Raw genomic sequence first — 24,030 nt, 5'->3', positions numbered from 1 at the left:
TGACAGAGATAGAGACAGCCAGCGAGAGAGGGAACACAAGCAGGGGGAGTGGGAGAGGAAGAAGCAGGCTCATAGCAGAAGAGCCTGATGTGGGGCTCGATCCCATAACGCCGGGATCACGCCCTGAGCCGAAGGCAGACGCTTAACCGCTGTGCCACCCAGGCGCCCCTTGCATGCTCATTTCAAGGGCAGAAATTATAAGTGTGCTTTACTTTAAGAAGCTAAATCTATAAAAGAAATGAATTAAGTTATTTACAAAAGGACTGTGCTTTATAAAAGGAATTACTGAATGAATTAAACAAAATGAGTATACCTCCCTATTGATACAAAATATTTTAAATTTCAGTCAAATCAGTATGTAGTACCGTTGGTAGAGACGGCCTTCCTCTTTGCTTTTGTGTGTACCTCCATGAGCGATTCCAACGTCCTTTACTGACTGATTTGCAAAATCGACTGTGAGGTCTGTATCCCAAGGGAAAAGACCATGTTTATCAACTATTATCTGCAACCCCATTGTAGGCTGGTTCCCTAGAATATGTTTATCGAATGAATCAAAGCATGACAGCTCTATAAATCAGAGCATTACTGCAAGTTCATTAGCCTGTTCTGTCCATTTATGGAGAATAATTTGGGGGGAGGAGGTTGAAGTAAAGATCTGAGTCATTTTTAGAATGAAATAGAAAGTAGGTCAATCTAATTGCCAGAAGGTTCCTTAACCTGAGCTTGTTTTTTAAACTACTAGAGGCTAAAGCAGACAATTGGCAAACATCAGTCCACAACCCAAACGAAACTGGTTAGTAATTGTGACAACTCACTTCCAGAAACACCAGATAGAAGGGCTAATTTCGGGGCGCCTGGGTGGCACAGCGGTTAAGCGTCTGCCTTCGGCTCAGGGCGTGATCCCGGCGTTACGGGATCGAGCCCCACATCAGGCTCTTCTGCTATGAGCCTGCTTCTTCCTCTCCCACTCCCCCTGCTTGTGTTCCCTCTCTCGCTGGCTGTCTCTATCTCTGTCGTATAAATAAATAAAATCTTAAAAAAAAAAAAAAAAAAGGAAGGGCTAATTTCCTTGAAGTCTGAAGAAGAAAGCCACATTAAGAGAGGGCCCTCTTTTAAATCATATCCTGTGAAATTTTGTAGTAACAGGATATTATGATATTTAGAGAGAATTTGTGGTAAATAAGTGTGCCCAGAATTCATGCTATTGTTCTCGATTGTGGATACTTTCACTTGGGGAGGTTCTATGAGAGCCAGCGATGCTGCTATTCTAGAAATTGCTAGGGGAACTGAATGCAGAGCACACTAGACACTCTAAACAGATGGGGAAACATAAAATCTAGATAATAATTGCAATTAGAACCACATAGTTCATTCCTTACTAGTTGAAGGGAAGGAAGATGTAAGTTTTCAATCTCTGACCTTTTCAGAAAGGGAGAGAAATAAGTGTTCACATATTTAGAAAACTAGGCCTGAAACTTTAAAATGCTTCCAATTAAAGTAAAAAAGAGCCGAATAAGAGGCAGCTTAGTGTCTGAGGGTGAGAAAGAACGGCCCGTTTTCATTTAATCAGTTGTTGACGTGTTTCACACGGGCACCAGGGGCTTAACCGGACGTGCCCTCTTCTCTCTCCTCGGCACATCTTTAAAAAATTGATTTGGGTTCATTTAGAACATTTTTAGTTTCTACTCTGTGAAGTCGAGTGTGAACTCAGCCCTCCAGAAAACGGTCCATTTGTTTTTAAGTATATGTCATTAAACCCAATGAGATGGAGCATCAGGGACTGTTTGGTCTGACAATGCCTCTCTGGCGGGGCCCAGCTTGCAGTCCGCGGTGGCCAGTGCAGCTGTGAGAGCAAGCCCCTGGCTCAGGCCCATGTCCGTTCCCTGTGAGGAACTGTGTTCACTCGCTCGTTCCTCGTGCATGGATTTCACACCGGACTTTGTGCGATAATGGCACTCCGTGGCCCATGACAGCTGCTCTTTCCCTACCACCCCCCCCTCGCTCCTAACTGCCCTGCTGCTTTTGGCAGGTGACTTGGAACCAAATCTAACCGGAAACCACCCTTGGGGGGTGGGGGGGATGGAGGGGGTTTTTTGAGGACCTGACAGCCCGCCTTGCTTGTAGCCTGCTGCAGGACTGGGGCTCTCTGTGAGTACTACGAACAGAATCTGCCTTCTTTCTTGGCCAGCGTGTGGATGTCAGGTGACCCCTCTCCCTTATTTGGACTGTTAAGTAGGGAACTTGTGAGAATTAAAAAAAAAAAAAAATTCTGGGGAACTTAAGTAATTGCTTGGAAATTATTTTAAAATCTGGAGATCTTACTGGCACTGACTTCATGAAGCGAGTTGTGGCTCACCCCTCCATGAAAGCTGCTCTGAGATTGCCAGGGTCTTTGCGTTGTTAACTCTGGGCACTTTTCTACTCTCAATTTATTATTCTGTGATAAATTTTCCTACAGTGGTTCCCTTGTTCCTAGCTTTTCCTTACCCCTTAACACTACTCCCTTTATGTTTCCTCTTTTCCTCAGACTGCTGCTTCTTAGTCTTTTCTGTCTCCTCTTGGTCCTTTCTGCTTTGCTTTTGTTCTTTGCAGTGTCCCTTCCCTCTGTACACTTGTGCTGGGAAGCATCACCCTTGTGTGACTTTACTATCACTGACACACCGAGACTCCATGACCTTTTTCTCCAGTTTATTTCCCTTCCCTAAGTGCCAGGCCCATATTTCCAACTGCCCAGCTCTCTGGATATTTCATAACTACCTCAAACTCAACACCCCTAGAGCTCGATCTTTGGGTTTCCTGTGAAACTGACCGTTCTTTTGTGTCTCACAATTTAAAAACCTGAGTGTGATCTGGAACACCCACATTTAAATAGCCACAAGTCCCCAAGTCTGTCCCCAAAGTGCATGCAGTTCTTCTGCTCTCCATCCTTACTACTTCTCGTCTTAGCTCTTCCAACCATCTTCTAACATGTCCTCCTGCCCCCAGACAAGTTCCACTCCATCTTCTCTACTGCCTTAAATCTCACCTGATCAGATCTCTCCCCTCTTTAAACTCTGTAGCAGCATCCCACTGTCTGTATGATGAAGATAAAAATCCTTGCTATGGCACAAGCTCCGTCTCTTATCATGGCAGTCTTTTCTTGCTATTTCTCCCCAGGTGCCATGGGCTCCAGCCCATCCCTATGACTGGCAGGAGTCAGAGGAGGACATACACTTATGTCCTTTTCCCATATCGTTTTCTCTGTCTGGACTATTACTTTCCACCTTTATTTTCCTACACATTTGCTTGAAGACGCACATTTGGTGTCACCTCCTCTGTGAAAGTTCTTGACCCTAGCAAAGTTAGATCTATCACTATGCTGTCAGAGGCTCACAAAAGTCTACCGTTATTACTGCCTATCGCATTATATCTCTAAGGGTTCAGGATATGTTTCCCTTCTCTCACTGCACGGTGACCTTCTGAAGGGAGAAATTTTTGTCTTGGACATCTTTTATTCCTAGTGGTTTCCATGTTACCTGACAGACAGGTGATCAAGAAATACCTGCTGAGTAAGTAAAGTGAAGAATAAGTGTCACTTACGTTGACAGCAGGTTTGCTGGTTCTCTCTATGGTGCTGTCACACAAGTTACACCGTGTCCCCCATGTGTTGGTCCAGGAGATCACAGGGTTGAGGCTTGAATCAAGCTGTGAGTTGGTCCTTATAATTCATGGCTCTCTGATCGAATCCATATACAAATGGTCTTATTTCCAAATATCTGGAACATAGTCCTGTTTCTCATCTCTTCCTCTTAGAAAGTGAAGCTAAGATTCCTGAGTCAGACGCAGAAGATTCACAGCAGTAAAGCCTGCGGATTAAAAGCAATTACAAGCTCTTGCTCTTCGGTCTACTCGTAAAGGGGGTAAACTTAATCTGTTTCTCAGAGTAGGTTTCTTTCCTTCCATTCCTTTTTAACATTTACTGGTACTGTAGGCTCTAATTTCTTGTAACTGTCTAATCTTTTATGAATTCTTGGACTGGTTCTCCCATCTTATCTCAGAAGAGTTCACAACAAACTCTCTAAAGGGGAGGTAAAAAGAAGAAAGCTCAGTCTGCCAAGCCTGTCTTTTCCAGTAGGGCTAAGTATTTTCCTATTATACTACACGGACCTTTGGTTAACATAGTTAAAAACACAAATAGGAACTTCAGCTTTGCAATTATAAAATGGCATGTATGTGCATATGTTTGCATATGTACGTGTGTGTATTTAGGTAAAGAAATGTATGTATCATACAAACATACACATTTATATGCAACTTTTTCAGTCAATAAATTGAGAGTACACAGTTTTACATGTTATTTTATTTATTATCACCATTTGAAAACTCTTTTATATTAAAAGAGCCTATTTTATGTCCTTGTGATTGTATTTGTATAAACACTGATGTGTCCGTAAAAGGCTCTGTAACACACATTCCTGTTATGCATTTCACTAGGCACACTTACCTGATAGGAGCTGCTGATATCTGCATAGTGCTCCTACCATTACCACTTTTTTTATTGAGAGCTTGCTGATATTTCAAGGCATAGGGTGGGTAGAGAGTTCCTCAATGTCACAATTTGGATCACAGTGACAACTGTAAGAGCATTACACTGAGGGATACTTTCTTTGATTAGCATTGTACTATTTTTAAATATAATGGCAAATTCTTAATACTGAGCACCTCATAATATCTTTCCATTCATAGAAACCATAATCATAAATATTGCCTTTTCTGAAATTTTTTAGAATTAGAAAATAAAAATTTAAAAGCAAGTCAGGGTATCCCTTTTAGAAGACATAACATTCTTTGATTTCTCTTTCTGCTGCTTCATTAATGGTATGTAGAAATGCAACAGATTTCTCTGTGTTGATTTTGTATCCTGCTATTCAAAACAATCTACACATTCAGGGGCGCCTGGGTGGCACAGCGGTTAAGCGTCTGCCTTCGGCTCAGGGCGTGATCCCCGCATTATGGGATCGAGCCCCACATCAGGCTCCTCTGCTATGAGCCTGCTTCTTCCTCTCCCACTCCCCTGCTTGTGTTCCTCTCTCGCTGGCTGTCTCTATCTCTGTCAAATAAATAAATAAAATCTTTATAAAAAAAAAAAAACAATCTACACATTCAGTGCAATCCCTATGAAAATACCACCAGCATTTTTCACATAGATTGAACAAAAAAATCCTAAAATTTGTATGGAACCACAAAAGACCACAAATATCCAAAGCAGTCTTGAAAAGGAAAAGCAAAGCTGGAGGCATCACTATTCTGGACTTCAAACTATATTACAAAGCTGTAGTCATCAAGACAGTATCATATTGGCAGCACAAAAACAGACACAGATCAGTGGAATAGAATAGAAAGCCCAGAAATGGACCCACAACTATATGGTCAACTGATTTTTGACAAAGCAGGAAAGAATATCCAATGGAAAAAAGACAGTGTCTCCAACAAATCATGTTGGGAAAACTGGACAACAACACACAAAAGAATGAAACTGAACTACTTTCTTACACCATACATGAAAATAAATTCAAAATGGATGAAAGACCTAAATGTGAGACAGGAAGCCATCAGAATCCCAGAGGAATACACAGGCAATAGCTTCTTTGGCCTCAGCCATAGCAACTTCTTGCTAGACACGTTACCACAGGCAAGGGAAACAAAAGCAAAAATGAAATATCAGGACTAAATCAAGATAAAAAGCTGCACAGAGAAGAAAATAATCAACAAAACTAAAAGGCAGCCTATGGAATGGAAGAACATATTTACAAACAACATATCTGATAAAGGGTTAGTTTCCAAAATCCAAAGAACTTATCAAACTCAACACCCAAAAACCAAATAATTCATTTAAGAAATGGGCAAAACACATGAATAGACACTTTTCCAAAGAAGACATCCAGATGGCTAACAGACCCATGAAATGATGCTCACATCACTCATCAGCAGGGAAATACAAATCAAAACCATGATGAGATACCACCTCACACTTGTCAGAGTGGCTAAAATTAACAACACAGGAAACAACAGATGTTGGTGAGGATGAGGAGAAAGGGGAACCCTCTTACACTGCTGGTAGGACACAAACTTGTCTAGCCACTGTGGAAAACAGTATGGAGGTCCCTCACAAAGTTAAAAATAGAGCTATGCTACAATCTGGCAATTGCACTGGATACAAAAATACTGATTTGAAGGGGCACATGCACCCCGATGTTTATAGCAACATTATTAACAATAGCCAGACTATGGAGAGAGCCTAAATGTCCATTGACTGATGAATGGATAAAGATGTGGAGATGTGGTGTATGTGTGTGTGTATCTGTGTGTGTGTGTATACAAAGATATATATACACATGTATACACACACACACACATATGTATATGTGATGGAATATTAGCCATCAAAAAGAATGAAATCTTACCATTCACAATGATGTGGATGGAGCTAGAGTGTATTATGCTAAGTGAAATAAGTCAGAGAAAGACAAATACCATATGGTATTCCACTCATGTGCAATTTAAGAAAGAAAATAGATGGGGTGCAGTCTGTTAGCATCTGATTCTTGGTTTTGGCTCAGGTCATGATCTCAGGGGTCCTGGGATCGAGCCGTGTGTCAGGCTCCATGCTCAGTGTGGAGTCTGCTTGAGATTCCCTCTCTCCCTCTCCCCTTCATGTTTGTGCTGTCTCTAAATAAATAAATAAATAAATAAAATATTTTTTAAAAAAGAAAGAAAATAGATGAACATATGGGGGGTGGGGAACAAACCATAAGAGACTCTTAAAAATAGAGAACAAACTAAGGGTTGATGGAGGGAGGTGGGTGATGGGTATTAAGGAGGGCACTTGTGATGAGCACTTGGTGTTGTATGTAAGTGATGAATTACTGAATTCTGTAACCAATGTTGCACAGTATGTTAACTAACTAAAATTTAAATTAAAAAAAAGAGGATCTAAAACATCCCGCCCCCCAAAAAATTAGTATATCAACTACAAACCATCCAGATCTAGCAGATGTTTCACAAATACTCCACTACCAACAGAATATACACTCCTTAAGTGCACAAGGACCATTGTCCAGGATAGATCACATGCCAGGCCACAGAACAAGCCTCAATAAATTTAAAAGATCTGAAATCATGCTAAGTATGTGTTTTCCCATAACAGTGAAGTGAGCCTGGAAATCACTAACAGAAAAAAATTGGGGAAATTCATGAATATGTGAAAATTAAATCACATGTCTTAATCCAGTGGGTCAAAGGAGTCACAAGGAAAATTAGAAAATTCTTTGAGGTGAATGAAAATGAAGACCAAACATAGCAAATAGGGGATGCACGTTCAGCAGTGTTCAGAGGGAAATTCATAGCTCAACTTCCTGCAGTAAAAAGGAAGAAAGATACCCAATCAAAAAGCTAATCTTCCACCTTAAGACAGTAGATGTGTCAAAGAAAGAAGGAGCAGTAATCAAAAGGGTCTGAAATGGGCTAAGGAGATGGAATGGAATGAAAGCCCAGATAGAGAAGAAAAACAACTTCTCTTTGTAACTGGAGCAGAGGAAAGTATGATTGTTTCTGGGTTTGCAATAAGAGTATAAAGTTACCATCTTTACCACTTCTGTTTTCTGTGTGAAGGTGGACTTGAGGTGAAGTTGGCTATGAAGTGACTCGAAGGACAGAGCGTTAGAGATTTGAAGAATAGTCCCTGTGTAATGTGGTTGGAAAAGTCCTTGTATGGAGTTGACCAGAGAAAATTATGAGGCACGTCAGGCCGTTGAGGCTGCTTTGGAGGCTGGTAGCCAGTACTAGAGAGAACTTGCTGGTCTGCCTGTGGTATGATTCCCTCAGCTGCATTTGGGTCTGTGGGGAAGGCATAGAAAAGGCAAACGTTTACACTCACACATGGCTAGGATTTTTGCTAGTCAGGTGAGATGGAAAGATAAATTGGCAAGGGAATTTAGGATGTTGAAAGGCTAGGCCACCATCAGTAAGCTAGATAAGGATGGAACTAAAGAAAGTAAAAAGCCAGTGAATAGGGAGCAAGTAGAGGCATGAGCCCGAGTCGCCAGGAGGTCTGACAGCTCCTCGAGCGCAGGGAATCTGTTCCGTTTACTGCTGTGGCCCAACCCCCAGCATAGTGCCAGGCACTTAGTAAGTGGAAAATACCTGCCCTGAACCAGTAGCCAGGGCAGAGCCGGGATCGTGGGTCAGCAGCTGGAAGAGCGGGAGGTTGTGGTCAGCATCGGGTGAGTGCGTGATGACGGAGGACGCAGAGCCCGAGCAGTGCCACCTCGTGAGGTCTGACCCGCACGTGTCATAGGTTCTCGATAACTGAGCCTTCAACATTACTTTTTTTTTTTTTTGGCCTGTTACAGGAATTACTTATTTTTAAAGAAATAGAGTCATTTCTCTAGCATTGGATGAGTCAGCCTTTCCCAAATAAGTATCCTTTGAAGGCATTGGAAAAATCAGGGTTAGATTCCTCCTCACGTGGGGGGGAAGAAACCAACAAAGTCCTGGTAGGAACTCCCTTTCTTTCCAGATTAGCCCGTGGAGTCATGAAAGCCGGAAGCTCACAGAACTTCTAACGCTCCTGTTCTGTTTAGTTTGCTTAGCACAGGTGTGGACCTTTTTATATTTGCAATGCTGTATCACCTCTCTAAAGTATATTGACCTTTCAGTTGGCTGTCAAAGGCTCTCTTTTGCTTTTAGAACAGGAATACCTCGTGTTCCCATGCTTCGCTTTACCGCATCTCACAGAATATTGTGTTCTTTACAAATTGTAGTTTTGCAGCAACCGCGCATCAAGTGAGTCTGTCGGCACTATTTTTCCAGCAGCGTTTGCTCACTTCGTATCTGTCATCTTTTGGTAAATCTCACAAGAGTTCAAACTTTTTCATTACTATTTGTTAGGGTGATCTCTGATCAGTGATTATGACTTGCTGAAAGCTCGGGTGATGGTAGCATTATTTAGCAATAAAGTATTTTTAAGTTAAGATATGCACATTGGTTTTTTAGATATAATGCCGTTGCATCCACAAGAGACCATAGTATAGAGTAAACATGACTTTTGTATGCACTGGGAAACCAAAAAATTCATTTATTTTGATATTTGCTTTATTGCATTCGTCTGGAACCGAATCCGCAATATCTCCAAGCTATGCCTCCCGGGGTCTGGTCTCATTTAAAATTAAGGATGGCTGTTTGCAAAGGAAAAGTTTACAGAAGGAGACTGAAATGATAACCTTGTTTTTAAACAATGCCAGTGTTTTCCCATTCAGCTAAATTAATTGAAGACTTATTTTGATTTTGAGGATTTGCATCTTTTTTGGATGACTGGCAGTAGTACTTACCCTGTTTGTCCCCCACACTCCATCGCGTAATTACTTGTACACAGTCAATAACAAGTCTGTGCTGACTGATCTTTAATTGTAAAATAAGCAGTCCTCTGAAATGCCCTTCCCTCTACCTCTTTGCCTGGTAAATTTCTTTTATGATCTACTTCAAATATCTCCTCCCAAACTGTCCCCACCTCTTACAGGCAAATGAACAGGCCTCTGTCCTTAGAGTAATTCACCCTAATTTCTGTTACACTGCCTTTATTTATCTGTGTATCTGTTCCTATCCTTGCCTTTTATCTACCCAGGAGCAGGGACTTTGTCTTATTCATCTTAGTGCCTGAAATGCCCTGAGTGTGCCTGCCATGTTTGAGGTACTCCAGAATTGTCTGGCAAATGAGTTCGACAGCAAGAAAACACATTTACAAGTGCTTTGTAAACTTAGGTTGGAAAACCCTGCCTTCTAAAGGATTTTGCCTCTTTACAATTTTCTGCAGTTAGGACAGTGCCGTTAATGTGAACCATTGCTCACATAATTGATTATGGCTCTGTGATCCAACCGGTAGATGTAATTAACTTAGAGACAAGTTAGCCTTTTTTCCTTTACCAACTTATTTTAAATTAAGCACAGCACATAGTTGATACTCAGTGTAGATTTGTTAAGAGTACAGATGTCCTACGAAGATGTTAACAGTGACCATTGTTGGGGTGGTGGTATTTTTGTTTTTAACTTTTTTCATCAGATGTAATGTTTTTCATTCTTTGAATTTCTATTTCATTATATATATTGGGAAATGTATTTTCTTCTTTTAAGAGATAGGGTACATAATGGAGACAGTTAAGAGAAATAAATGCTTTGGTACAACTTGGAACCACTCAGCTGGGTTACATTGGACTAGTCCATGCTTTGATAACAAATTTCAGTGGCTTAGAAAAGCAAATGTTGATTTGCTGAGGGACAGCTGGGAATCTTTTATACCCAGTGTCTCAGATCCAAGCCTCCTCCATCTCAAAGCGGCTTCCACAGTTGCTGTAGCCAGGGGAGGGACAGGTGCGGCAGACCTGCCAGCTCCCAGCAGCCCCAGCACATGTCCCTTTGCCATGGCTAAAATGACTGCCGTGGCCCCAAGCTTCCTGCAAAGTATAGTGGAAAATGCAGAAGAACGCCAGTTGTCTCTAACATGATGTAACTCTTTATTTTACAGTTACTGTAATGACTGTATGTTGGATCCAGACTGTGGTTTCTGCTACAGGATGAACAAATCAACTGTCATTGACTCCTCCTGTGTTCCAGTTAATAAAGCGTCAACGAATGAGGCAGCCTGGGGCAGGTATGTCACCCCTTATATACCATAAGAGCATAAAATACAATTTCAGAATGAGACCTTTTTTGTTATTGATCATATTCCCTATGCTATACATTTCATCTGTGTGACTTATTTATTTTGTAACTGGAAGTTTATACCTTTTAATCCCATTTACCTATTTCCTTCATCCCCCAGCCAATGTCCCCACAGGCAACCGCCAGTTTATTCTCTGTATTGAAGAATCTGGTTTTTTGTCAGTTTGTTCATTTATTGGTTTTTAGATTCTGCGTATAAGTGAAATCCTGTGGTATTTGTTTCTCTGACTCATATCACTTAGTATAATACCCACGAGGTCCACCCATGTTGTTGAGTAGTATTCCATTGTGTGTACACCACATCTTCATCCAGTCATCTGTTGGACACTTGGGCTGCTTCCATATCTTGACCGTTATAAATAATGCTGCAGTAAACATATGGGTACGTGTATCTGTCTTTTCAAATTGGTGTTTTTGCTTTCTTTGGGTAATTACCTCATAGAGGAATAACTGGATCACATGGTAGTTCTATTTTTAGTTTTTTGAGGAACCTCTGTGTTTCCCATAGTGTACTGCACCAATTTACATTCCCACCAACAGTGTACGATGGTTCCCTTTTCTCCATGTCTTCATCAGTACTTGTTATATCTTATTTTCTCATACTAGCCATTCTGACAGGTGTGAGGTGCTATCCCATTGTGGTTCTGAGTTGCATTTGCCTGATGATCATCGATATTGAGCATCTTCTTGTGTGTCTGTTGGCCATCTGGATGTCTTTGGAAAAATGTCTGCTTAGGTGCTCTGCCCATTTTTTTTTTTTTCAACTTCAGATTGGTTTTTGGTATTGAGTTGTGTAAGTTCTTTATATATCTTGGATGTGAACCCTTTATCAGGTATATCATTTGCAGATATCTGCCCCCATTCACTAGGTTGTCTTTTTGTTTTGTTGATGCTTTCCTTTGCTGTGCAAAAGCTTTGATCCCAGGGATGCAAGCGTGGCTCAATATTCATAAACCATTCATTGTGATACGTCACATTAACAAGAGGAAGGATAAAAACCATATGGTTATTTCAATAGATGCAGAAAAACATCTGACAAAATGCATGTGTCTGTGATAAAAACTTTAAACAAAAGTGGGTTTAGAGGGAACATACCTCAAACTAATAAAGTCTACATATGAAAAACCGAGAGGTAATATCCTACTCAATGGTGAAAACTGAAAGCTTTTACTCTAAGATCAGGAACAAGGCAAGGATGTCCACTCCCACTACTTTTATTCAACATAGTACTAGAACTCCTAATTGCAGCAGGCAGACAAGAAAAGGAATTAAAAGGCATTCAAATTGGTAAGGAAGAAAACTGCCATTATTTACAGTTGACGTGATACTATATATAGAAACCCTAGAGACTCCACCAAAAAAAATCTTAAAACTGATAAATGAATTCAGTAAAGTTGCAGGATACATAATCAATATACTGAAGTCTGTTGCATTTTTATACACTATTAACAAAGTAGCAGAAAGAGAAGCTGTTTACAGTTGCATCAAAAGGAATAAAACACCTTAAAATAAATTTAACCAAGGAAATAAAAGACCCGAACTCTGAAAACTGAGACAATGGTGAAAGAACTCAAAGATGACATAGACACACAGAAGGTTATATCATGCTCATGGATTGAAAGAATTAATCTCATTAAAATGTCCATACTATCCAAACAATCTACAGATTCAGTGCAATCCCTATCAAAATACCAATTGTATTTTTCACAGAACTAGAACAAATAATTCCTAAAATCACAAAAGACTTCTAAGAGTCCAGGCAATCTTGAGAAAAAGGAGCATAGCTGGAAGCATCACAATCCCAGATTTCAAGGTATATTAGAAAGCTGTAGTAATCAAAACAGTATGGCACAGAACTAGACATATAGATCAATGGAACAGAGTAGAGCCCCGAAATAAACCCCTGCTTTTATGGTCGATTAATGTATGACAGAGGAGGCAAGAATATACAATGGGGAAAAGAGTCTCTTCAATGAATGGTGTTGGGAAAACTGGACAGCTACATGCAAAAGAATGAAATGGGACCACTTTCATACACCACACACAAAAATAAACTCAAAATGGATTAAAGACCTAAACGTGAGACCTGAAACCATAAAATAACTAGATGAAAACATAGGCCATAATCTGACATCAGCCTTAGCAATATTTATGGATATGTCTCCTAAAGCAAACATAAACAAAAGCAAAGATAAACTATTGGAACTACACCAAAATAATAAGCTTTTGCACAGCAAAAGAGTAAGTCTTGTTTTTAAACTTAGTGAGTGCATTTATAGTCAATGACTGCAGTTCTTTTAAACTAGTCTTTTAAACTGATTTTCACAACTATATTACTTTGCAGCAAATACTGATAAAGGCAACGCTGATAACGTTGCAATTGTGTGTTTCACAAACTTAGAGTAGAAAGCTCTCAAGCCTGGACTTTAGGAAATTCAGATGCAGACCCAGTTCTGTCCTAGGCTTTTGAAGGTTGGCTCTTGAGACAGATGTTCCTGTATATTTCCAAGGCAGTTTCTCCCATTGCGTGTTGTTTAACTACACCAGTAATTTTCAAACTCTGAAACTTAAAGAAAATTCTCAAGTCAAAATGAATTAATATCTCTTTAAATTATTTCATGCTACTATTGTTTTTTTTGAGTACATTCCTGGAATTTAGTAAAATTAAGCAAAGTAATGATAAAAGTTGGTAATCATTAGCATGTAACCAGTCTGGGAAGCTATAAACTCTTCCCTTTTTGACAGATTACATTGGTTTGTAGTAGGCACATAAATGAAATATTATATAGAATAAATATTCCCCACATTTATAAACTACTCATATCCATGGACACAGGAAATATGTAAATATTATTTGATATGGCCTTAACCTCTTATGTATTCTAAATTCCCATAAAAAAAAATAATGTCTCATTCTGTCTGCCTCATATAACTGATGAAGGCAATGAAATCTGTTAATTACTTATATCTCCTAGAAGGTATAAAGTATAATGTATCGTTATTAATCATTATGCTGTTGTCATTAATCATTTTATTAGGGAATTACTGCAAAGAAGTAGAAGTAAATTATATGGTATTTGACTGGAAATCTAGACTACATTTCAAATATACTAATTACAAAGAAATATCTAAAGGAAATGCAATTATTACTTAAAATGAAAACTTGAGCTTCTTTTAAAAACACCCAGTGTATAATTTTCATCAGCCAAGCTTCATTAGTGAGTTAATTGATTAAATATTCCTGGATGTAATGCTTTACAGTTTTAACCCTTATGATTCTTTTTTCAATAGGTAAATACTGAACGTTTGCTTTTTAGAATTATGAATATGTCATGGAATCTGTATATGTACTTTCCTGTACTTCACAGAATTAAAACATATTAGAAATGTACACTAGTGATAAGGGGACACTAAAATTAGGCATTTCTCTCATCCTCAGTAGAAGGTCTAGAGGTCAGCGGCCTCAAAATAGGAGTTTTGTTCTTACTGTTTGCAAATAACAGTACACTTTTTAATAGAAATGTATATTACGGGGCGCCTGGGTGGCACGGCGGTTAAGCTCCTGCCTTCGGCTCAGGGCGTGATCCCGGCGTTATGGGATCGAGCCCCACATCAGGCTCCTCTGCTGTGAGCCTGCTTTCCTCTCCCACTCCCCCTGCTTGTGTTCCCTCTCTCTCTGGCTGTCTCTGTCTCTGTCAAATAAATAAAAAATTAAAAAAAAAAAAAGAAATGTATATTACTTCTTTTATGTTAACTTATTCTTACATTTTATTTATATGTTTAGAGCATTATTCCTTGAGCATACTCACTACTAGAGAAAAGTGAGGCACAGATAATACCTAGGGAAAAACATGAAGAACTAAACAAAATACGCAGAGAACTTTTATGTTTGTAGAATATTCGTAGAATAGTTTCAAATTCTTTACCACTCCCCTTCAAAAAAAGACAGTTTTCGTCACTTTTCTCTGTCCCGAGTGACAGGCCTCCCCTGACTTAGCCACTGTGGTTGGCTGCTTCAATCTGTGTTAGAAAGAAGGCAAAAAAAAAAAAAGGCAGAATAGATTCTAATTTCAGCCTTTATCATTTAGCTTGTTTGTCAATGGCATCTGGACAGTCTGGGCCTCCCTCAGCCCCACTTCTCATCTGTACAATGGGAATAATACACTTCTTGTGTTGAACAGTATGGTTTTTATGAAGATTATGTAAGAGTGTATCCGAAGACACTTTTAAATGTAATACCTTGTGTAAATGTTAGTGGTAAGTATCCTGTACTAATTGTTTTTCTTAGATTTGTCAATAACACATTTTCTAGATTAGAATAAGCACTTCCTAACAGGTCCTCTCTCTACACACAAAACCATAAATAATCTATTCTGGAGCTTCAAACATCCTGACTCTTTAAAAGTATTGCTAATGAGGCAAACTTTCTTAATGTGCTGATTCAGTATTTGTTTCCTATAATAACAACATTTTCACTCTGTAATTAGCACACTAAAATAGCTAGATAGAGGCCCTATTTGGCAGTTCATTGTTCTAACTCACACTGAATGCCTGGTTTATTGTATTCATTCAGCAGAGATATTTTTCTCAAAGCTGCACTCTGATGCAACACCCAGACTGTCTTCCCGGCATCCCACTCCTCTCCCACACAGAAGTCCTGCCGATCTAAATCCCTTGCTATCACCCTAATACCCATTGTGATTTCCCACCTCTATGCCTTTCCTCACACTGTGCTTTCTGTCTCGAATTTACCCTCCTTCTTCCTCCTTCTGCCTGACATTATTTTTTGCCTAGATCAAATGTCACTTTTTCCTTGCAGTCTCTCTGATTAGCCCCAGGAAACTATCCTTAGGATATCCCATGTTTGCCCTTTAGCACTTCCATGCTACCTTATATGATAACGATACTGTCTTCTATGATAGTAACTTGGGTTTGGATGTATCTTTGCTTCTAGATTTTAAATTCCAATGTCTGTATCGTGCACTGTTTTTAAAGATTTGTATTTATTTATTTATTTGAGCGAGCACAAGTTGGGTGGGGGGGGGGGGTAGAGGCAAAGGGAAGCATACTCCCCACTGAGCAGGGAGCCTGAGATCATGACCTAAGCCAAAGACAGACGCTTAACGAACTGAGCCACCCACGCGTCCTCATGCTGTTTTTAATCCGCTGGTGCCTTGTACATTCAGATATTCAACAGTAATTGTTAAATGACAAAATGGAAAGGTTGCCATCACTGGAAAATAAGGGTTTGAAAGTACTGCAGTTCCAAATGAGAGGTGTTCCAACGTGAGTGAAATCTTCTACGTTGATACTTACTTCCAGGAAAGAGAATCTCTAAAAGAAAAATGGGTGATGCAGTTTTAATTAACAATGTTAAATGTTTACCTGGTACTAATTAACATGCTAAAAATTTTAAAAAATAAAACTTAACCATGTCCTTCAAGTACATGCATGCTATCTATATATTGCATGTAGTTGTGTTACATGAAAAATACTCTTTAAAAATTATTTTAAAATGATATTCAGAATATTCACTGGTATGCAAGGGAAACAACGTATTTATGGTGACAGCGTAAGATCAAGTTTATTATGAAATCAGGCCAGATGGCTAAAAACAGGATTTTACCTTCATCACCTTTTTTTTTTTAACTGTTAAAGGTATATATCCATTTTGCATTTAGAAAAAGAAATTTATTTTGTAATTAACAAACTATATCAGTATCTTAATATATTCACAAATGGGATTGTTGTTTTTATTATTCATATTAAGAATTTAAAATCCTCGAGCTATGCTTCTAAATTAATAATAATATAGTTCAAAATTAATTATTGCTAGCATACGTTTTAGAGAAGTAGAGAGAGAATCTAATACAGAATATTTTAATCCGTTTTGGTTTTTAAATTACACTTTCCTTCATGTCTTTCCTTGACTAGAAGTCCTCATGCTAGATAATCTCTTTGAGATCTATAGCTCTACCGTATGTATTTGTAAGGTTCACGTATCCATAAGTAATTCACATGCCTCTGGATTCTTCTTTTTTCAAGCCCAGAAACTTAGCCTAACTCTTGGATTTAATGACTTTATTATGGAATGATGCTGTTTATGTTGCAAAAAATTTTCTGAATAATTTACCTCCCTCCTCCACGTTAATGTGTCCAATTTCTTAGTTGACATTGAATTGTAATAATAAACACATTTTAACAGTTTTATCCAAGTAGTAATACTCATAATGTGTTTGACTACGCTTCATCTTAGGCCCCAACTGTACATTTCTAGTCAGTCCTTGTTCCTTTTATGTTTTTAAAATTATTCTTCAGTTCATATTTCATTTGAAAAGGAGTCTGTCAGTTATTTTTCAGTAAAAAAGACTCAAGAAGACTATGAGACTTTTTTAGGGTAAGGACAGGGCTAAGGCCAAGGCTTGAATTCCGTGTGCTTGGTAAGTAGAAAATAACATTGCCAAGTCTCAGTTCCTCAAATAATGGTGCATTTAAGCAGAAGATGTGCTGTGGCAGAGATGGAGTCTGGAGAGTTGGGATTTGTCAAAAAAGGGGTTGAGGAAATGATGGGAACAAGAGGAAGGAAAATGCATGACTGGAGCTGATATTGGAAATGTGAGTTTAAATCCAGCTGTCAGCCTGACTTAGGAGTTTTAATTTGATATTTTATAGGTATGTTTTATAGATATGGAAAGCATACTGCCAATGATTTTAGGTGAATGACTTTATGTGATACCTGGTTGTGGATAAGACATGGTATCTCACATAGTGAGATACAGTTCTCTTCCAAATATTCCTAATATATTAAGAAAATCAGAGCAAATTATGTTGAGTGAAACAAGTTATATTGAGTGAAATAAACCCAGTCTCTAAAGGTTAAAAAAAAAAAAAAAGAAAGAAAATCAGTTGGCACTAGTGTGATTTTAACACTTGGCAGGAAACATTATCTAACTAGAAATTATTAGCATTGTGTTTTCTTTCCATAACTATCTTCTATTCTTGGCAAGTGTGGTTGATTGTATTATTGTTCAAAATATCTGCAGCACTAGCCAGGGAAGGACTAGGTTTTTCCCCATGACTTGCTCTGGCCAAAGAAGTGCGAGTGGAACCAATCCATGCCACTTTAAGCCGAAGCTTTAAGAGTAAGGATTTGTCATGTCCTCTTTTTCTTCTGGAGTAAAGTTGGCAATGTCCCAGAATAGAAGGTGTTCCATTAGCTTTGGTCACAGAGTATAGAAAATGTGGAGTAGAACTGTACCTGACCTCATATGGATCTGTGTGAGCATATGACATGGTAGCCCTACATGGCACTGGGATTTGGGGTTCTTTTGTTAACTCTGCATAACCTCTTCTCTTCTGAGAAAGCAAGATAAGCCGTATTCCACAGTGGAAGAGGCACAGATTTTCTTTATGTAAGTTTTAAAAGGAAGCTCATTTTTTAAAAACTATTAAGTAACAATACAGGAAAACGAAAAATGTGGTAAACAGTCGCAAAGGGGGTTACTCAATGCCTTGGTTTGGGGAATACTATAGGGGTAGAGGGCTGTTAAGATTTTTAAGGACTAATATGAATGGCTTTGGATTTAAAAGATAAAATCCTGGTCGAAAAAAGAAGGAAGAATTTTTAAAAGAACAGGTAGAAGGAGGGTAAGGCAAGACATTTGGAAATCTACTAATACAAGGAATGTGGATGGCTGATATCTGCATTTTAACACGTTATAGGGGCGCCTGGTGGTGCAGTCGGTTAGGCATCTGACTCTTGGTTTTGGCTCAGGTCATGATCTCATGGGTCCAGCTCTGCGCTCAGAGGGGAGTCTGCTGGAGATTCTCTCTCCCTCTCCCTCTGCACCTCCTCCCTGCACGTGTACTCGCTCTCTCACTCGCTCGCTCGCTCTCTGAAATAAGTAAATCTTTAAAAAAAATAAAGTAAAATACTTTTACATATTTTATTAAAGACATTTAAAGGAAAGATTACACATGTTGCTGTGGATACAGAAAGAACAGCATTCAAAATTCAAACACTCTCAGAAAGTCTCCTGCTAGAGAGCACGTGTGAACCTAAACTCCAGTTGTTCCAGTCAGACTTGCTGCCTCAGTACCCATCATTTAGGTCCTTCCTACTCTCATGGTTTCAGTGATAGCTTTAAAAAAAAATCATCAAAATAGTTTAAACCCCTAAAATCTAGATTTACAACACGTACCGTTTTTACAACCACGTTGTATCATTTGGAATTTTCATGGACCTGCATGAACCAGTACCCATCGGAATTCCTGTTGTTTCTAAACAATGCTAAGGTGGCTGCCTGAAAACTGTTGAAACTTAGTTGTTCTGTCCTGGGATTTCGAGGAAGAGTTCACTGTAACGCCCTTGACTGTATTATCACTTGTCCTCTTATGATGAATGCTGTCTTATTTTATCCAAGAATGTTATTTTTAAAATAAACAGTCCCAAGTGTTAGCCAACTTTATTTTCATTTCAGAGGTGCCTGTGCCCTAGAACCCTCTGAAAAATATAACAAAAAAATGTATTTTAACTTTCTGTCATTTATTTGATATATGAGTTTTGGGGAAAAGGTTGGATATAGAGCTGTTCTGCATGAACAAATCCATAAATATTAATATTCTTATGCTTAATTATTGGTATGTTGAATTTTATAACAATTTAAATTCAGTTCACACTAGTAAGGCATCTGTAGCTAGAAATACAAAGAGGCTTTTTGTACTTTCATTTTATAACATTAGTATTTGATATTCTGCTACATGCTGTTAGAAATTATTAAAAATACACAGATATTACTTCAAGATTGATAATCTAGGACAGATAGATAGCAACATTTATACAAGTATACTTTAAAGTTACTCTGAAGAAATTGAAATTCCTTTTACAAATACATAAAGAAAAATATTTGCCAAATATACTGCTTAGGGTCAAGGACTTTTAGACGAGAAGGTTTGCAAAAATAAGTTTTAGAATGTGCAACATTTAAAAAAATCAGCCCTAGCTTTTAGGAATCTCAATTAATGGGAGGCTTGAGGAATAAAAGTTTGTGGCAAACTGTAGGACAGAGTATTTCAGATACAAAATATGGACTGTAGGTATTTGCAAAATTATGTATTCCTACCTTAGAAAATATTTTTAAATAGTGTTGAATTCCTTCTATCACAATGGCTTACTTGAACTGCCTGTGACATAACTGAGGAAAAAGTGTCCAAAGTGTAAAGTCACTTATAAATCATTATTTTATGAGCTTTTAAAGCTCCTGAAAATTTATTAACTTTTTCAGCTTTATTGAGATTTGAATGACAAAATTATATGTATTGAGTATGTACATCATGATTTTTTTAGATGTACAACCTGATGGTTGAATACATCTATGTATTGTAAAATGCTTACCACGATCAAGTTAACACGTCCACATAGTTACCATGTGTCCGGTAAGAACATAGATTTACTCTCAGCAAATTCCAGGTATTCAGTACAGTATTATTCATTGTAAAAACCATGCTGTATGTGACATCCCAGACTTTGTTCATGTTGTAACTGGAAGTTTGTGCCCTTTGATCAGCCTCTCATTTCCCCACCTCCCAGCTGCTGGAACCACCATTCCATTCTCTGGTTCTGTGACCTTGACTCACAAGCAGATCACAGTCTTTCTGCATCTGATTTATTTCACTTAGCATAATGACCTCCTGGTTCATCCATGTTGTCACAAATGGTAGGATTTCCTCCTTTTTTATGGCCGAATACTATTCCATTGTGTACACACGTGTATGCATACACGCATATACACATGTGATATTTTTTTATCCATCTACCTGTGGACACTTCAACTGTCTCCATATCTTGGTTCTTGTGAATAATGTTTCAAGGAACATTATTTTCTTGACAAAAATTTCATTGGAAGCTTAAAAATGAGATTGCTGTGTGATGCACGGACACCCATTTATTAAAGCACTCAAACTATCAAAACTTCTAAAGCATCAGGGATGTGAAACTATTGTTTCTGTAACTATACTGTTTTTTGTTTGTTTTTCCTGTGGGTGCAGCCTGGTTGATTGGTAATGGGAAATCACTAATTTGTTTTAACATTGAACTTTTAGGAAATTCTTGATTATGCAGGCCTATTGTTATTTTTTAATTATTTGGCTTAGGAAACAGGTGACCACAATTCTGCTCAGGAGAATCAGATGAGAGAAACGGACAATGCAAAGTCAGCATTTTATATGTTAAAAACATCTGAAAGTTTTCTACGTCTGTGTCAAGCTATAGTTATCATCTGAGGGAAAATGTGTATGAAACTTAATTTCTACATTTATCTGCTGATTTAATTATTCGAACAAACATTGAATGAGCTCTTAATTACCTACAATAGGATTGCAAAGCTTGATATTCCTAAAAAAATTGGAGGAGATCAACCAAGTCAAACACATGCAAAAAAGAATTTCAGAGGTGTTTACAAAGCAGAAAAATGCCCTTGCCCTGGGCAGTGTCACAGAGTTACTTTTAGTAACACCAGAGTTAGTAACACAAAGGATGTATTTGCCCAGAACATCTCCTTCCCTGTAATCGAGCTATTATTGTCAGTTCTTCATCGATTCATAAGATATCTAATACTTGGGAGCAAATACTCCTTGGTCTGTGATTACAACTCTGCTCCTTTAAATAGGGATTCAGAAGGTACATTGAAATATTTCATGTCTTTATAGTTAAACCAGGAAACATATTTAGGACTGCTGTTCAATTAAGTCTGAGGAGGTTTTTTTCTTTCTTTCTTTCTTTCTTTTTTTTTTTAGTTTCAGAGGTAGAATATAGTGATTCATCAGTTGCATAGAACACCCAGTGCTCACTCCATCAAGTGCCTCCTTAATGCCCATCACCCAGTTACTCCAGCCCCCACCCATCTCCCCTCCAGCAACCCTCAGTTTCTGTCCTGTGATTAAGAGTCTCTCATGGTTTAGGAGGGCACGTATTGCATGGTGCACTGAGTGTTATATGCAAGTAATGAACCATGGAACTTTACATCAAAAACTAGGAATGTATTGTATGGTGCCTAACATAATATAATAAAAAATTATTATAAAAAAAAAAGAGTCTCTCATGGTTTGCCTCCCTCTCAATTCTCATCTTATTTTTCCTTCCCTTCCCCTATATTCATCTGTTTTGCTTCTTAAATTCAACATATGAGTGAAATCATACGTTTTTCATGTTTCTCTGACTCCAGGTCTGAGGACTTTTACGTGATTATTTCTGTCTGCCCTGAACCAGAAAGGAGGCAAGCTCTGGGATACCACGTTAGTGTAAAGGAGGAATGTTTTTCTCTACCCATCTTAGGTTCTGGGCTGGGCTCTGTCATAAGACAGATTGACAAGAGAAACAGGTAAACTAGACATATTCTGGTTTCCATTATTTGGCCAGGAAAGGGAAGGGGGATCACACACCCAAGGATGTCACTTGGGTCAGAGGAGTGACCCAAGGAAGCTCTCCAGCAGAGTAGGGGTGCACAACTAGGAAGCATGGGTAGATGAGAAAGAGCTGGACAATGTTATCACAAAGGTATCCACATTGGAAAGACAGAAGAAACTAGAGGAAAATACAATGAAGATAAAATGAGACAAGCCTAGAGAAGTTCACGGAAGGCACATCTTGAAGCCAGCTCAGCAAACATTCTGGGACCATAGTCAGCCTTTGCTGGAGTGTCCTCAGTTGTCCATCTCTCCATTTCTCCGGGCTGGGCAAGGAACTGCCTTTGAAGTAAACAGAATTGCCCCAGGTATAGTGGCAAGGTCCTGATTAGACTGACAGCTTTGAGCTTTTCTCACAGACTTAGTGTTTGGTGTCTCTATACCCTGAATATAGATATTTTTTAAATTTATCTATTTAAAATATTTATAAAAAGCTGAAGATGAAATAGTCTCTATATTTTTTTTTGATGGATTCCTGTCTCATGTCGAGGTCTTTCATCCATTTGGAGTTTATCTTTGTGTATGGTGTGAGAGAGTGGTCAAGTTTCATTCTTTTGCATGTAGCTGTCCAATTTTCCCAGCACCATTTATTGAAGAGACTTGTCTTTTTTCCACTGGATGTTTTTTCCTTCTTGGTCAAAGATTAGTTGCCCAAAGAGCCGAGGGTCCATTTCTGGGTTCTCTGTTCTGTTCCACGGGTCTGTGTGTCTGTTTTTGTGCCAGTACCATGCTGTCTTTGTGATCACAGCTTTGTGGTACAGCTTGAAATCCGGCATTGTGATTTTCATCCATTTGGAGTTTATCTTTGTGTATGGTGTGAGAGAGTGGTCAAGTTTCATTCTCCACACAAAGTTAAGGGTTGTTTGTTCCAGTTCTTTGAAAAATGTCATTGGTGTTTTGATCAGGATGGCATTGAAAGTGTAGATTGCTCTGGGTAGCGTAGACATTTTAACTATGTTTATTCTTCCTATCCATGAGCATGGAATATTTTTCCATCTTTTTGTGTCTTCTTCAGTGTCTTTCAAAAGTGATCTGTAGTTTCTAGAATATAGATCCTTTACGTCTCTGGTTAAGTTAATTCTGAGATAATGTATGATTTTTGGTGCTATCGTAAATGGAATGGATTCCCTAATTTCTCTTTCTTCAGTTTCATTATTTGTGTATAGAAATGCAACTGATTTCTGAGCATTGATTTGTATCCCGCCACATTACTGAATTGCTCTATAACTTCTAGTAGTTTGGGGGTGGAGTCTTTTGAGTTTTCCATATAGAGTCTCATGTCATCTGCGAAGAGAGACAGTTTGACTTCTTCTTTGCCGATTTGGATACCTTTTATCCCTTTTTGTTGTCTGATTGCTGTTGCAAGGACTTCTAGTACTATGTTGAATAATAGCGGCGAGAGTGGGCATCCTTGTCGTGTTCCTGATCTTAAGGGAAAGGCTTCCAGCTTTTCCCCATTGAGAATAATGCTTGCAGTAGGCTTTTCATAGATGGCTTTTATGAGATTGAGAAATGTACCCTCTATTCCTACACTCTGAAGGGTTTTAATCAGGAAAGGATGCTGTATTTTGTCAAATGCTTTTTCTGCATCAATTGAGAGGATCATATGGTTCTTGACTCTTTTCTTGTTGATATGATCTATCACACTGATCGATTTGCAAATGTTGAAACACCCTCGCATCCCAGGGATGAATCCCACTTGGTCTTGATGGATAATCCTTTTTTTTTTAAAGATTTTATTTATTTATTAGATAGACAGCCAGCAAGAGAGGGAACACAAGCAGGGGGAGTGGGAGAGGAAGAAGCAGGCTC

At 38.6% G+C, this 24,030-nt stretch overlaps 1 protein-coding gene across 1 annotated transcript in view; it reads left to right on the top strand.

Annotated features, from left to right (window-relative positions):
* SLC2A13 (solute carrier family 2 member 13) overlaps nucleotides 1–24,030 on the top strand; it is a 350,636-nt gene that overhangs the window by 269,961 nt on the left and 56,645 nt on the right. Inside the window, exon 7 of the mRNA XM_002925835.4 lies at nucleotides 10,559–10,684. Coding sequence (XP_002925881.2) covers nucleotides 10,559–10,684 — 126 coding nt within the window. The remainder of the gene's footprint in view (nucleotides 1–10,558; nucleotides 10,685–24,030) is intronic.

Source organism: Ailuropoda melanoleuca, chromosome 16 (assembly GCF_002007445.2).
Source record: "Ailuropoda melanoleuca isolate Jingjing chromosome 16, ASM200744v2, whole genome shotgun sequence".
Lineage (NCBI taxonomy): Eukaryota > Metazoa > Chordata > Mammalia > Carnivora > Ursidae > Ailuropoda > Ailuropoda melanoleuca.
The sequence above is the reverse complement of the archived record's forward strand: the minus strand, read 5'-3'. Positions and strand labels throughout refer to the sequence as shown.